The sequence below is a fragment of the Neovison vison genome, chromosome 3 (assembly GCF_020171115.1).
Source record: "Neovison vison isolate M4711 chromosome 3, ASM_NN_V1, whole genome shotgun sequence".
In the NCBI taxonomy this organism is placed as follows: Eukaryota; Metazoa; Chordata; class Mammalia; order Carnivora; family Mustelidae; genus Neogale; species Neogale vison.
In genome coordinates, this window is record NC_058093.1 from 123,945,126 (window position 1) to 123,959,788 (window position 14,663).

At 64.7% G+C, this 14,663-nt stretch overlaps 1 protein-coding gene across 3 annotated transcripts in view; it reads right to left on the reverse strand.

The window, feature by feature from the left end:
• Positions 1 to 830: 830 nt before the first annotated feature.
• CTDP1 (CTD phosphatase subunit 1) overlaps positions 831 to 14,663 on the reverse strand; it is a 51,793-nt gene continuing 37,960 nt past the window's right edge. For 2 of the 3 annotated variants that reach the window (XM_044242774.1, XM_044242773.1), the window contains 2 exons: positions 9,116 to 9,273; positions 831 to 1,143 (listed from right to left, as the gene is read on the reverse strand). In XM_044242774.1, coding sequence (XP_044098709.1) covers positions 990 to 1,143; positions 9,116 to 9,273 — 312 coding nt within the window. In that variant the 3' untranslated portion in view covers positions 831 to 989. The remainder of the gene's footprint in view (positions 1,144 to 9,115; positions 9,274 to 14,663) is intronic. The other variant, XM_044242775.1, reaches the window with a different exon arrangement.

Here is a 14,663-nt window from a genome sequence, read left to right on the forward strand (position 1 = left end):
AGCCTGTTACCTCGGACTCCATGAGCGGTCCGGAAAATGGGGAGGAGAGGCCCGCGCAGCTGACCTATGCTGGAGAAGGTGCGCCCCACCAACAGCGTCTTCCAGCAACACCTCAGACTGTTGTCGAGGTTCAGGAACACGTGCCGGGTCACCTGCCGCCCAGAGTCCGCCGACAGGAGGTGCCGTCCGGGCCGTCTCAGAGGAGGTAGGGAGACCACCCCCACGGGCAGCTTGACCAAGGCTCGCACCCAGAGATCTCTGGGCGCTGTACCAGCTCCTCCTGGAGCTGCATGAACGCGAGGGCTCATGGGTCAGACCTGGACCGAGCGCCAGGAACCAGGTACCATCAGGCCGTCTGGGGGACACGCCGTGTGATGAACCGTTCTCTGGCTTCTCGGACGGCTCGGAGCTGCCCGGGGTCCAGGCCCGTCACCTGAGAGCGAGCACTGACCGAGACCCTCCGTGTTCTCAACGCTTCGCTACGATTACCGCCACGTCGGTCCCACGGGGCGGCCTGCAGGACTGAGGCCCGTCTGTTCTCCCAGCGACGGCCCGCGGCGCGCCAGACCGAGCTTACAAAAAGGAGTTTTATTCAATGAAAGAGAAATTTGCTTGGTGGGTCACCGCGAGATCGATATACAAAACTTTACATCCGAGTCCCGGGGAAGGACCCCGCGCCCCCGCCCCCCGCTGCCCGGCCCCCACTGCGCACTCTGGCCGCCGCCCGCGTCCCACCTGCCCGATCCGCGCCGGGCTGCGCGGGGGGCGGCGACATCTTTGGCACACCGCCTCCCGGGACACCGTCCCTTAGAAAAGTAGACTTTGCGTAGTAAAACCTCTAAAAACATCTATTTCTGCAAAATTATGTGTTTCTGTATGTGGAGCTCCGCCAATATACACGCCTTTCTGGAGAAGAGAGAACATCCGAGGGCCCACGCTGCCTGGAGCCCTCCGGGGACGGAGTGCACGCCCGCCCCGTGCCCCACAGGTCACATGAGGTCGTTGAGCTCGGCCTCCAGCGCCGCCGCCATCTCGTCCGCCTCCGAGCTGCTGCCCTCCTCGTCCTCCCCGCTGGATGCGCCGCTGGACGCGCCGCTGGACGCGCCGCCGACGTCCTCCTCGGGCAGCTTACGCTTGTGGCCCCTGCAAGACAGACGCAGACCATGAACGGCTCGCAGCGGGGCAGGCCCGCCCCGGCACCAGTGTCCACGCCCCGGCACACGCACGTGCAGCCACCCCACAAGAACACCCCGGCACGCCCACGCCCCCATGCTCGCACACACGCTCCACTGTCCTCTGGGCAAGGGCGCTGCCAAGTGCTAGTTTCACGGCGAGAGCCGACGGCCAAAGCCAGCTGACCCCGGAGCAAGGCACTCGCTCCGTTCCCCGTGCCGCCGGGCCCCGCAGAGGCAGCCCCACAGCAAGAGTCCGGCGCGCAGGAGGGAGTCCCAAGCAGGTGAAAGAACGAGGCCGGGACACCGTGAGTGCAGCAGCTGTGGCCGAGGCCCGATGCCCAGCCCTCCACCTGCGAAGCTGTGACCCGCCTCCTTGGCAGCAGCACTCCAAGGACCACCAGACGTGAACCAGGACGCAAAGACCAGCAGAGAGGCTGGTCTGTCCGAGGAACCAGGCCGCCGCCCACACACCTGGAAGCCCAGGCGCACCCCAGGTGACCACATGGGGCCAGCACACGCTCCACTGCCCCCAGACTCCCCGCTCCCAAGTGCGCGTCCTCACGAGCCACCCTGATCACAAACTGAAGGGCACGGAAGGTCTGTTTGGCAAAGTCACAAGCACGAGGTCGGGGAGACTATCTGCATCACTAGGACTCGTGGGACCTAAGACCGCGAAGAAACTTTTCCAAAATGGTGAGACAATAAACCACCCGTGAGAAACACTCCCGAATCTGAAAATGGCAACGGTCAGAGCTCAAAAAGCAGAGAAACCCTGAGGACTCGGGAAGCACGGGGGCTTTCGCATCTGGGGGGGAGGCGTCGGTGGGAGCCCGGCGTGCATCTGTAGGACTTGAACCCGCCGTCGGGCCCAGACCAGGCCCAGGCGCAGCCTGACGGACACGCAGTCCGGTAACTCAGCAGTGGCTGACTTCTGGGTTTGCAAGATATCCCGAGACAAGGTCTGTCACAAGGATTTTACTTTCGAGGGAGCCCACGTGCGTGTGCCAGCCAGGGGAGGGAGAGGCACAAGTGACTCCTCGGGCAGCCTCAATCGGGGCTCGACCCCACGGCCCTAAGATCACAACCTGAGCCGGAATCAGGAGTCAGTCGCCCAAGCGCCCAAACAAGCTGCTTCTGTGCCCACCTGGAGGACTGTCCGCTTGCTGAGCGGAGAAGAGGCCGTATCCGCAACACCAGGCAGGCCAACAGCTGACCCGCTTCGCGTGCGAGCGGCAAGGGGCCGTCAAGTTACTACAAGGGGGTAGTAACTTGTTTTTATTGTTCACACGACTGTCCCACCGGGCACTACCCAGGAAAGCATGCGTGGGCCCGGTGCCCAGACCGGTAGTGCAGGAACACGTCTTGGCTGCTGGCATGCGGTAGAGGTTTACCAAAAATGCCAGTGATTTTGAGAAAACTGGGAAAACACCGGCTGGACCCCATCCTCCGGACACCCCGTCTCCTGGCCCCCAGCCCGAACCCGGCCTGCAGCCGGAGAGCACGCTGGGGGGACACGGAGGCTTGTCCCCCGTTGCCCCACGATCTACCGTCAGGATGTGCTCCCGGTCCTGGGCTTCCACCCACCCCCGGGGTCGTGGCCGGACTGGGAGCCCAGCTCGCGCTGCGTGCACACACCCCGTCACTGCGTGGACACACACCCCCGTCTGGGGGTCCTCTGGTTTGCGCAGAGCCGGCCTCAGGAAGGGACAAACGCGACCGACTTCCCTTGCCGCCTCCTACGAACGGTCTGTTCCCTGTGGAGAGCCCCGTCCCCGCACCCAGGGTCCCTTTCATCCCTTTGAGAGCTTGAGACAAAAAAGCAAGGACAGAGAGTTCCTGGTGCTGGGGACGAAGGCCCTGAGTCCAGGAAAAAGCTGGACCCACTGCTGTGCGGACACGGATCAGGAACCCCAGGAAGCAGCTCAGACGACCCCCCAGGCAGAGGCGTGCCGGCGGGAGCAAGATAGCAGAGGGAGAGCTCGGGGAAGAGCAGGGACCCCCGGGTCAGGACCAGGACAGGCGGAGGAGCCGCAGCGGCTCGGAAAGTTCTTTCGAGACAGCCACCTTACAACGATGGTAATTTTAGGGTAGAATCTTTTGTGAAAACCTTTCTTCTTTTAAAGAAAGATTTTATTCATTTGTTTGAGAGCAAGAGTAGGGGAAGGGAGAGAGGAAGGGGGGAAGCAGGCTCTCCGCAGAGCAGGGAGCCCGAGGCCGGGCGGGAACCCAGGACCCTGGGGCTGTGACCTGAGCCAAAGGCAGCCCCTCACGGGCTGAGCCCCAGGCGCCCCTGTGACCCTTCCGCCGGCTCCAGACCGTCTGGGGCAGCGGCGCCCGGTCGCGCTTGGTTAAGTAACGTACAGCAGGACTGAACTTGACTAATCAAGAACGACCTTGGGACACCTGAGTGGCTCCGCTGAGCATCTGACTCCTGATTTTGGTGCAAGTCGTGATCTCGGGGTCATGGGATCGAGCCCCAAGTGGGGCTCCATGCTCAGCAGGGGGTCTGCTGGAGGCGCTCCCTCCCCCCGAAACTCATCTCCAGAATTGGAGACGGGGCTGCAGGCGGCCGTCAATGCGCCCCTCACAACGCACGCGCTCAGCCTGGAAAACCCGACCGTGGGCTCCAGCGGGAACACCACGGCAGCACCGGCACACGCTTCCTCCTCGGCGTTCCCGCCTCCGAACGCGCTGCTGGTGGCCGCCCCTGGCGCGCACAACGGGTCCCACGGCCGTGACAGCCGCGCACGTGGGTGTGTAACGACGACCAGCGCGCAGTGTCCACAAACCGTGTGCTTTCAACTTGCCGGTTAAAGCAGCTTGGTTTTTGAGCAGAAAGAAAGGAGCCGCCGTGCTGCCCTCGGCGAGGCCGCTGCCCGGGCGAACACACCTGTTCCGTGGACGCGTGTGCCCGTGCGTGCAGGGGGGCTGGGCCGGGCTCCTGCAGGGACAGCTCATACGAGGCCGACCAGGCCACTCCCTTCTCAGACGTGTGTGCGGCACAGAGCGAGGGCGGGCGTGCTGGGGTCTCCTCACCTGAGCGCGGGTTGCAGGGAGCCTGCCTTTTGCTGTGAGCGGGCACCCGGCCATCCGGTCGCCTGACACGCCGGATTAGACACGCTCAGCCTCAGGGCGGCCGTCAACCCCCCACTGTGTGGTCGGCGTGTCACGGCGGCTGTGGAAGGCAGCTGGGCCCGGAGCGTGCGGACAGCCAGGGCTCAGGCTGGAGGCCGGGTCCCCTGTCCCTGTCCGCAGGACCCTCAGCCGTGCGCGGGAGCTGGGCCACACTCGAGGTCGCGCCGAGGAGCACACGCTGCTGTGAGGCCAGGCTTGTCCCGCCCATGGTACGGGCGTCTCCGGGAAAGGGGACCCATGGTGGAGTGGAGGGCATGTCCCCAGCCCTGTCCCCAGCGACTACGTCCATGGAGAGCCTGTCAGGGTACCTGCTCCATTGCAAAGCTCGGGGCCACAGTGACACCGACCAAGGTGACAGCCGCCAGCCCGTGCGGCCCGTTTACAGAAGGACCAAGACGACATCCACGGCTCCCGCTCGGAGACACGGGCAGGCACCAGAGCGGCACACGTGGGACCCGACCCGGCAGTTTCCTACACTCCTGCGCCGAGCGCACCAGCTGCCCCGACGTGCGCTCAGGGACGTGGCCGCCTGTGTGGCCGGGTGGGCCGTGCGCCGCCTCAGGTCACGACGTGGAGAGCAAGGACGCCCGTAGCCCGATGGTCTCCGAGAGGCTCTGCCGCTTCCTCAAGACAAACGCCAGGTCACATCCCAGGAACCACGGAGGGGAGTTTTCACCAACAGAAGCCACGGCCACCGCTGCATCCCCCGGACGGCCTGCAGCAAAGTCCCAGCAGGGGCAGCGAGCGGCCCGGTCTGCGGTCCGCGTGCAGGCGTCTGGCGGGCGTGTCTGCAGTGGAAGGTTCTCCGGACCACATCTGTGACAGCTGTTTTTGAGAAGCCTGCCGACGGCCAAGACGACATCGGAGCGCCCTCGCAGAAGGAGCAGGAAGGGCACCAGCGCCCTCCCTCGCTCCACAGCCCAGTCTCCCGAGCATCCGGCCTGGCGGGCACCGTGGCTGGCACGAGTGTGCGCTCACAGACGCTCACCCCGACCCCGTGACCACTGCCCGCGTGCCGCAGCCTCACCGCCTGGGACCAAGAGGCGGGGTCCTCTGGCTCCTTCTGCCGGCGGCGTGGGCTGCCGTGGGGCCCGACGGTCGTGCGTGTGTGTGTGATGGAGCAGCCGCCGCTCTGCCTCCCACCTCTCGGCCCTCGCCAGGATGGATGGCGGCGGCCAGCCTCTGGGCACTGCCCGCTGCTCCCCCCGAAGGACACGTGGGCCCGACCAACCTGCTCACGCTGCAGGCTCGACCCCGTCCGTCTCCCCTGCCCGCCGGGACGCCATGGGACGGGCACAGGCACGGGCTCCTGGCCTTCCCTCCCGACGGGGGCTATGGACGCCGCGGCACACGGTCAGGATGGATGGTGGCCAGCCTGAGTCTGCCCCGGTCAGACACGGGGATGGACTCTTCCCTCTGCTCAGGCCCTGTCATTCGCATGGTACCTGCGTGTGCCACGCGTCCCCACAAGCCGTACACCGCGCGTGATTCCACATCTCGCATGTGAGCGGGCGGACGGAGCACACACTCACGGCGCGACACACGAACCTTCCCGTTCACCGTTTCTTCCGAGCTGCGTCGTTCCTCCTGCCTCTGCCAGCCGACGGCCGGCTCCCCGCAGACAGCACCGCACACGTCGCCTTACACGCCTGCTCCTGCTGCGTTCCCGTCTCCGTGTGGCTCCCCGGCTCGCGGCCAAGTGCGTCCTTCAGGATGTTCTGAGGCAAGCTGGCTCCCAGTGAACGCTCTCCGCCGCGGGCCGGGGACGCCCTCCTCTTGCCGTCGTGTCTGACGGGGTCCGCCTGCTGCCGGCCTTCCCTCCCACACCCGTGCGGGCCCGGTCTCCGCAGCAGCGGTCACGCGTGCCCGGTCCTTGGACCTCAGCCCGGCTACTATGGCGTGTGCAGGTGGGGGTGTCTGCGCCGACCACCACCCTCCCCGGAGCTGGAGCTGGAGGAGCTTTCGGGGTGTGTGTGAGAACGCCGACCCTCCGCCCCGGGAGCTCTTCTGCCCCTGCCCCGCTGCGCCCCCCGGTGCCCACAGCCCACGCGTCTAAGTGCACAGGCTGGGCCGCTGTGCTCCTCTGAGAACGCTCGCTCCCCTGCTGCGCTTTGCACCGCGACTCGCTCTCACTCCACGGGCTCCCCGGGCCGCGCTCCCGGCGGCTGCTCTGGGAGTGGAAGCCGGCGGTGCGGTTCCCACACCGTGGAGGCTGCTTTGGCCTCGCGCCCGCCGGGGTGGCCGCTGTACGCCAAGGGACCCGCTGGGCTGTCTGGGCGTGAAGGCCCGGCGAGCAGCTCGGCCAACCAGACACGCGGGTGCAAAGCCGGCCCTGCCTTCCTGACGTCCCTCACTTCCGCATCCAGTCCCCGCGAGCGAGAATAGAATACAACTGGACACACACATCGGCCAACTTCTCTGTTACAGGAAGAGCCACGGTCGCAAACCCAAGTCACCCATGACGGCGGACGGGGAGCCGCTGCCGTCCGACTCTGCTGCGGTCGGGGGTCAGAGCCGTGGGGCACCCCAGATCCCCCGAGCTCCCGCCACGGCCACACGTACAAAGCTCAGCAGAAGCAGAGGAAGGCAGGTGGGAAGGAGCACCGTGAGTGTCTCCAGGCTTGGTGACGACAGAAGCCCCTCGGACGTCCCACACAGCAAGCAGAGCCTGAGCATAGTCTGGGGGTGCCCTGCTCTCCTGGCCTCGGGACAGGTGTGGACACCGGGCGCCTGCTGGGGGCTCAGCCCCACATCCGGCCCTACTTACGTCGGGCTGCCCTCCCACCCCGTCACGCTGGAGGATTTCAAGCTTCTTATCGCCTTGCTGGCACCTTTGGTTCCGATGTTCTCCACAGCACGGACAAACTTCCAGCTGGAAGCCTCTCCCTGGGCGGGCTGGCCACCGAGACGCAGGAGACCCAGGCCCCGGGCCTAAATCCACATTGCTCCACGCGCCTGCAGGGCAGAAGGCCAGCACCCGATCCACGTCAAGGGCGCTTTCCGACCAGCCTGGAGTCTGTTGTCGGTGGGCACGGCCCCACGAACACACAAACGGTAGAGCATGTGCGCTCGGGGGCTCAGTGGCGCACCCACGGGCCCAAGAGAAGAGGACACTCCTGGTGGGCTCCCCCAGGCCTTTCTGAATCTCTGCGAAAAATGCCTCAATTTCTTTTCCACTCCACAGGGAAAGGCGGAATCAGCGTCCCATGTCACGGCACCAGCCGGCACCTGCACCCCCGGCTCCGCAGACCCCAGGGCGCCCCCGCAGCAGGACGAAGACACAGCCGGCGCGACCACCGAGCACGGCTTACAGCACCTCACGCGGCATCTTAAACAACTCGCTCCCGAGGCAAGCGACGGGCTTCCCGCCGGCTCTGGAGAGCCCCGCCGTGTGGCAGGCGGGACGGCAAGCGCGCCCGGGAGGCTGAGGTCCTCCTGCTCCGCAGCCGGCGCGTGCACGGTCCTTCTCGGAGGGACATTCCCACACGCGGGGCCACCAATCTCTGCGCCTCCTCCCCCGCTGCTGTTGGCACGTCTGGCCCAGTCCTGCTCTGGAACTGGACTGCTCACGTAAACAACTCTTCTGGGCTGTTTCTTTAGCCACAGAACGTCTTGGGGTCAGACCCGATGGGTGTGCGGACTCAGTGGGGAAAGAGCAGAGCCCCGGCACAGAGGAGAGCCCAGGCACGGGGTGAGCACACGCGTCTGTGCTCTGTGTCGGCCCCGGTGACCCGAGACAGCGCCACCGACGCCCCCGTCTCAGCAGAGGAGCTTTGAAGGCAGGCCCACCGGTGTGTGGCTGGGAGGAGACTCTTGGGACGCGTGTCTGCCAGCTTCTCATCGTGGGGGTCGACCGCGGCTGGGGCGGTCCTGCTGAACCCCCGCGGGGCGTGAGCAGCCGGGGCTCTGATGGGGGGCGTGCAAACCGCCCAGCGCATGGGGCAAGGGTGCAGTCCTCCCCGCGGCAGACGGCGGTGCCCCCGCGGACACCGTGCCGGAGAGAGCTGGAGCCACGCCGTCTGCAGACCCCACCCCACCGTCAGGCCGGTGGGGGCGAAGCCAAGGTGGCCTGTGTGGCCACGCAGTGTGTCCCACACGCACTGGCCCAGGAAGCTTCTGGAAGACGCACGGACTCCACCAACACGAGGGAGCAAAGCAACGAAGTGTTGACGCCGGGAAGTGCGGACTTAGTCTGGAGGTGGGAGGCCAGTCCCAGCATGCCGCGGGGCCCCGAGGCAGCTCAGGCACGTGGGGACAGTGGCTCTGGCTTTGGTGGGATTGAGCCGGGCCACTGGAGTGGGAAGACTCAGAAAGAGGCAAAAAGGAAGGAAACTGAGCAAAGAGCAAATGAGGTGATCAGATCCAAGGGAGACAAAAAGAGGCTTCGGAGAAGGAGAACCGGCAGGCCGCCCTCGGTCCAGGAGAGGACGGGGTCAGTGTCAGTGCTGGTGGAGAGGCGGCTGCGGCCCGAGCTTGCTGCCCACGGACGGGGCCGCGAACAGGGCAGGGCACGCCGGAAAGTGGGCGCTGCGCCCCAACGTGCCAGCCACGGCGCACCTTGCCCTCTGTCCCAGGCTGGCGACCGCTGGCCCCGTGGGGTGTCTCCACCAACAGCACCGAGGACGTGCTCCCCCAAGGGGAAGAAACTGGGGTCCACGAGGAATAAACTGAAGCACGAGACGTGGAGAGAAATTCCTGTCACCGAAAACCACGCCTTCTGGAAACGCCCAGGTCTGAGGACTCTGCTCAGACTCCGGCGCACCCACCGACGTCTCCAGGCTGGGCCCCTCCCCCCGGCCCCTCACCTGGGCCCCCGGCTGCCTGCGGTGGTCCTCTCCCCGCACGGCGTGGCCTCCAGCGTGGCCTGGGGCTCCCGGGGTGGGGGCCGCTCCTGCCGCTCCTCCTCTGGCCTCTTCTTCTCACTGTCGCTGTCATCACTGCCCTCTCCTAGGATGTCATCCACCTGGCGGAGGGGGACAGTCAGTGCCGGAACACAGCCACCGCCCGTCCCGCGGCCCACGGCCCCCACCCAGTCCCAACCACACGCACACACTCCTGGTGCGTGGGCGGCACGTCTGGCTCCTGGGTCTGCAGCCGCCGGGCCCTCGGCCGCGGGGCTCTGGGTGGCACACAACAGGTTCAGGAGGCCGAGGGAGAGCCGAGAAGGCCAGGCTGCCTGTCCTGGGCTCCCAGCACCCCCCATGTGACCCTGCTGCAGGTCACGCGGGCCTGGGCAGTCACTTCTTGGCGGCACGATTCTGACGGGTTTCTAGCTGGTGCGCGAATGAGCTGCGCCGTGAAAAAGGACCCTGTAAAATGCTCGAGACGGAGAAGCCGCACAGAGTGACTGCTTCCCAGGAGGCGCTCTGGAGTGTCGGGGGGGCTGCTGCGGCGGGGTCCCAGCTGTCTGGGGCCTCGCTCTCTGCAAACTGAACCATTTGGGGACATGCCAAGCAAGGGCGATGGGGACGAGGAGTCATGGGCCCTGGCACGGCCCTTGCTGCTCCTCTATAGCCGGGGCAGGGCTGCTTCCAGAGGCCAAGCGCCAGGCCCCCAGGGACGCCAGGTCCCCAGGAGAGCCACCGAGGGGGGCTCCCGCGGCTCTCCCACCGGAACAGCTCGGCCGGGCAGCCTCCCAACACCCACCCAGTCAGACGGAGCTGTCACATCAGGTTGGGGTGGGCCTATGGACAGAAGACAGGGGAGGGTCGGCCTTCGACCTTGGTCTGACCTTGGTCTCTCTGCCTCTCTCTCAAATTCACTCTGGTCTTCTTTTTTTTTTTTTTTTTAAAGATTTTATTTGTTTGACAGACAGAGATCACCAGTAGGCAGAGCAGCAGAGAAGAGGAGGAAGCAGGCTCCCCGCCCTAACCCCGGGATCACGACCCGAGCCGAAGGTGCCGCTCGCCCTGGTCTTCTAACACAGACAGCATATGTGCTGCCGAAGCGAGCACTAACACAGAGAGCAGGTAACGACGGAGATCGGGCGGAAAGGGGAAAAATCAGGAACGGAGGTCACCCACGGCAACGGGAAAGAAGCGTCCTGCTCACTGCACTGCGTCCCGGAGCACCGCGAAGGGCATTTCTGGGGCGCTGCTGTTTTCTCAGGGAGCGGCGCTCTGCTGGCACCAGGGAAACCGCGATCCTTCTTTGTTCTGACCTAGTGTGTGACGGAGAAGCCGGGGGCTTCTCTGTGCCCCACAGTACCCGGCGGCAGGCCTGCCTTCTGCAGCGGCGTGTGCTCAGGGCAGCCAAGGCCAAGGCGGACGCTCGCAGAGCCGATTCCCAGGCCAGAAGCTCTTCTTCGACGGCTCCGGAACGCCCCAACCGCACGCACGCCTGAGAAGTGCCGCAGCGTTTCAGGAGGTTAACAGCAAACGTGTGGCTACGTCACTACAAACATCAACTTCCTACAAAAGGCACCAGTGGAGCGCAGAGGTGACCGCACTAACCCGGGGCCGCTGAGCCCTGGGTACCGCACTTCGGGGCGGAAGGCCTCTCTTTCTCCCCAGAAATACACACACAGAAAAAGCAAGCGAGGATGTCAAACACCATATAAGTCAACAGGATTACGTCTTTAAGACGGCAAAGTGGATCCTTACGTAACAAGATTATCTGCTGTATGAAACAGTGAGAGAGAGATTCGCTGGCCTCTGTCCCTCTGACCTGACACAGCGCTCCCGGCGACACGGCAGACTCTTGGTGGGCTCTGGACGGGGCGGGGAGCAGAAGCCTGGAGCCCTCGGCCCCAGCCCCGTCCTCCAGAGAGGGGAGGGGCCCGGAGATGGAGCCAGAGGCTGGGCCTGGGGCGCTTCCACATCCTGGCAGGGCGGCCCACCCCAACTCCACGGGGGCAGCAGGGACCCCAGGTGGCTCTCCGTCTGGCTGTTCATCTGTCTGTCACGTTCTTTCTTACGTAATAAGCCGTAAAGGTTAAGTGCGGAGCAGCCCTAGCGAAGCGTGGGACCCCAGGAGCGGTGGTGGGAACCCTGATTCGCAGCTGGTCAGTTACCCGTGGGCGCGACAAGCCAGGACCCCCACATGGTGACTGGCATCAGACAAGGGGGAGTGTGTGGGGGCAGGTGGCGTCAGAGCTGCTTGCTGTGACCCCCGCCCATGTGGTGAGCAGAGACGCGTCCGAACGGCTCCTGTGGATCCACGTCTCAAGACGAGAGCCATGGGTGTGTGGGCCCCGTTTCCCCAGGCCACACGCCGCAGCCGAGGACAGAGCCGTCTGTGGGAGGCCTGAGGGAGCGCACAGTGGCTTCCAGGCGTTGCCAAGGGGAGAAAGGCCATCAGAAGTATTTAAGTCACAAAAACCCACTGGGCAGTACCCCCCCACCGGCGGCTCCCGGCAGGGCTGGCCAGCAGCAGCCCCTCCCTACAAAGGCGAAGGGCACGCCCCCCCCCCCCCCGCACACTCGGGGACTGGGCTGCCCGCTCCTCACCTCCCCGCCTCGTGCACCCCAAAGCACCCCTGGGCTTCCGTGCACGGACTACGAGTGAGGTCCCAGCACAGGGCAGCTTCGAACCAAGCCCAGTCCCGTCACTGCCACGCTGACCTCAGTGGGAGCGTGGAAACGGCACAGCGGCAGCTACGGCAACACGGCAACACGCGGGCGTCGCTTCTAAGCTGAGGGCAGGTGCCGGCAAGCACGGGGTTAACTCTGAGAGCGGGCGCACGCGCCCTTCACCGCCGCGCCGCTCTAGGCGGATGAGCCCGCCTCCTGTTGGGATGTTAAACTTCCTCTGAAGACACTTCAGGCCTGAAACTCTGCATCGTACCTTTTCAAGAGGAAAAGGAGGAATTAAAAAACCAGGTCTCCGAACAACAATCACGGCCTCCTGGAGACCGCGAGGCGGCCCGTGAGCGTCAGCACCGTCCCCAGGCAGGAGCCCGTCGACCCTCGCGTCTGCGGATGGCAGACCCGCGTGCGGCCGTCCTGCCGACGGCTGGCGAGATTCAGACGAACGCTCTGCACCGGCGGGAGTCGTGCGTGGGAGGAGCCGTACCTAAGTTACGCTTCAACCTGCTCGGGTTCCTGCCTGACGCGGCCCAAGGTCTGTTTCCGGCCAAGACAGGGTTCCAGGCCTCTCCTTTCCACGAGGGTAACTGGGCTCTTTGAAAAACAGTAAGGTATAATGAACTATTTCATAAACACTACTTGAAAGATGCCGGGTAAAAACTTTAGAATCTTAAGGAAAAACCTAAAAGCCAAGTATGTGAAGAGAAAAAATTCACTTTCTACTGAATTAACGACGGAGGGCTGTCAGAGGGCCCACACGGATCGCGTCGCAGGCCCTGGAAAGCGTTCCCATCGCCTTGTTTGGAAGACGCAGGACCCCGGGGATCCCGAACTCCTCATGGCCTCCGCCTGCGCAGACGTGAGGCCGGCAAGCGGGGCACGGTAAAGAGAGGAACAGAAACGGGCCCCAGGCTGGAAATGCGACCTTCCCGGTCACTCCCTGTGCCAGGCGACCTTCTCTCTTGATAGAACGGAAATGTGCTCAGACACGTTAATGATTCCTTTACCCAAGGAGGACACAGAAAAGGGGACAGAGGCAGTTCCGTCCCAGTCCGCCTCGGCCCGCACACTTGGAGCAGACAAGGCCGAGGGACGCCTGGCGTTCCCTCCAGCTTTAGGCCAGCAGCGCTTGTCACAGCTCCTTTGGCCACGGCCTCCTGGACGGACTGGCCCGGGAGAGTCTGCAGGACAGGCCCTCTAGATCACGAGAAATAAATTAGGACCTGTGTTCCCGTTTCACTTTCCGACTACAAAGACGCCGTTTTCACGTATTATCTTCAACCTCGAGTGTTTTCTCTAAAAGCTAACGTCTGTTAACGATCTCAAGCCGTCCGGAACGTTCATGACGTGGCTCGCGGAGCTTCCCAAGTGCGGCCCAGCACCGAGCGGAGACACGGGAGCCCTCCCGGCAGCTGTCTGCTGAACTACCTCGGGGAGCCTGCTGACCCACATAAAGCCCTGAACGGCACAAGTGAATCGGCTGGTCCACGAGCTCCTGCTCCAACAGAGGCGTGTGAACAGAAGGGTCACTTGGCAAAGTCACGGCGGTGTCCCTGCCTGATGTCCGTGCCGGACTCCAGTCTGAGGAAGAAAGCCCAGTGGGCGTGACCGCGAGCCGCACACACGTAAATGAGACGGCACGGGAAGCCCGACCGCCACGAGGGCTGAGGACGCAAAGGAGACGTTCCAGCCGTCAGACAAACAGGCAGTTGAAGCTCTGCAGGCACGTACCGTTCCTGAAGTGTGCCCACGACACCTAGAACGAGAGACCCGCGTGACCGCGCCTCGAACAACTCTCCGCACGGTCTCCAGCCGTCTCTTCTGTGCACGTGTCTGCCCATGAACACCGAGTCCTGCCAGGCGCCCGGTCCCTGCGCCCCGCCGGGGAGACACGCTCTCTGAACACGCACGAGGACTCCCGGGGCTCCGCAGGGCCCGCGTCGAACACAAGCCTTCCGTGCGCGGCCTGCTGTGGTCCTGGGGAGGAGGGAGCCACGCGGAGACACAGAGCGTGGACGACACTCTGCTTTATGAAATGCTATGACTGGCCAGACTGGTCTGCAGCATCAGAAACCAGCAAATTGATGGCTTTGACCAAGTTCCTGGGGTCTTCAGCCATCATTCCTCCAAGTATCTGGCCCATGCCCCCGTCCTCCCCAGCTGTGGCGTTCCAATGGCGCACACAGAAGGCTCCGCTGCCCACCGGACGTACCTGTGGCTCTGACCACAGACCCCCATCTGTCTTCCGGCTCGTCTCCAGGGGGTCTCCGTGACCCTGTTTGTGGCTCTCCCTTCTTTGCCTCCACTGGGTCGGGCGTGTGGGGCGACCGTCAGGGACCCCGCGGAGCGTGTGTCTCTCTCGGTCCTGAAATCCCCGCTGCTCACTCGTCATTGCGTGTGCGTTCTCTGGAGGCTCTGCGCCTCTGCCCGGGGAGCCCAGCCCCCGAGCGGCTCTGAACGTGCTGGTCTCCTAACCCCGACGACTGGGCTGGCCGGGGGTGGGCGTCTGCTGCCACTCAGGCTGTGCCCGGACGGCTCCGACAGGTCAGCTTCTCCAAGCCTCTGGGGAACACGGGTCTGTGTTTGCAGGTGACCAGCCTGGCGAGGGCCTTGCCTTCCGCGGACAGCGACGTGGATTTTACGCCTCCGTGATGCCATCTGTCCTACGTCTGCTCTCGGAGGCAAGCCTGGGGTCTGCTCCTCCCCAGAACTGGGACGTTCCTTTCCGCTCTGTGGTGTGGCTGGGGCCCCCCAGGGGACACAGAGGCAGAGGAAGGAGCCTCCATACTCTCTGGGCCACAGACTCCGGTCCCTCGACCCTCTGTTT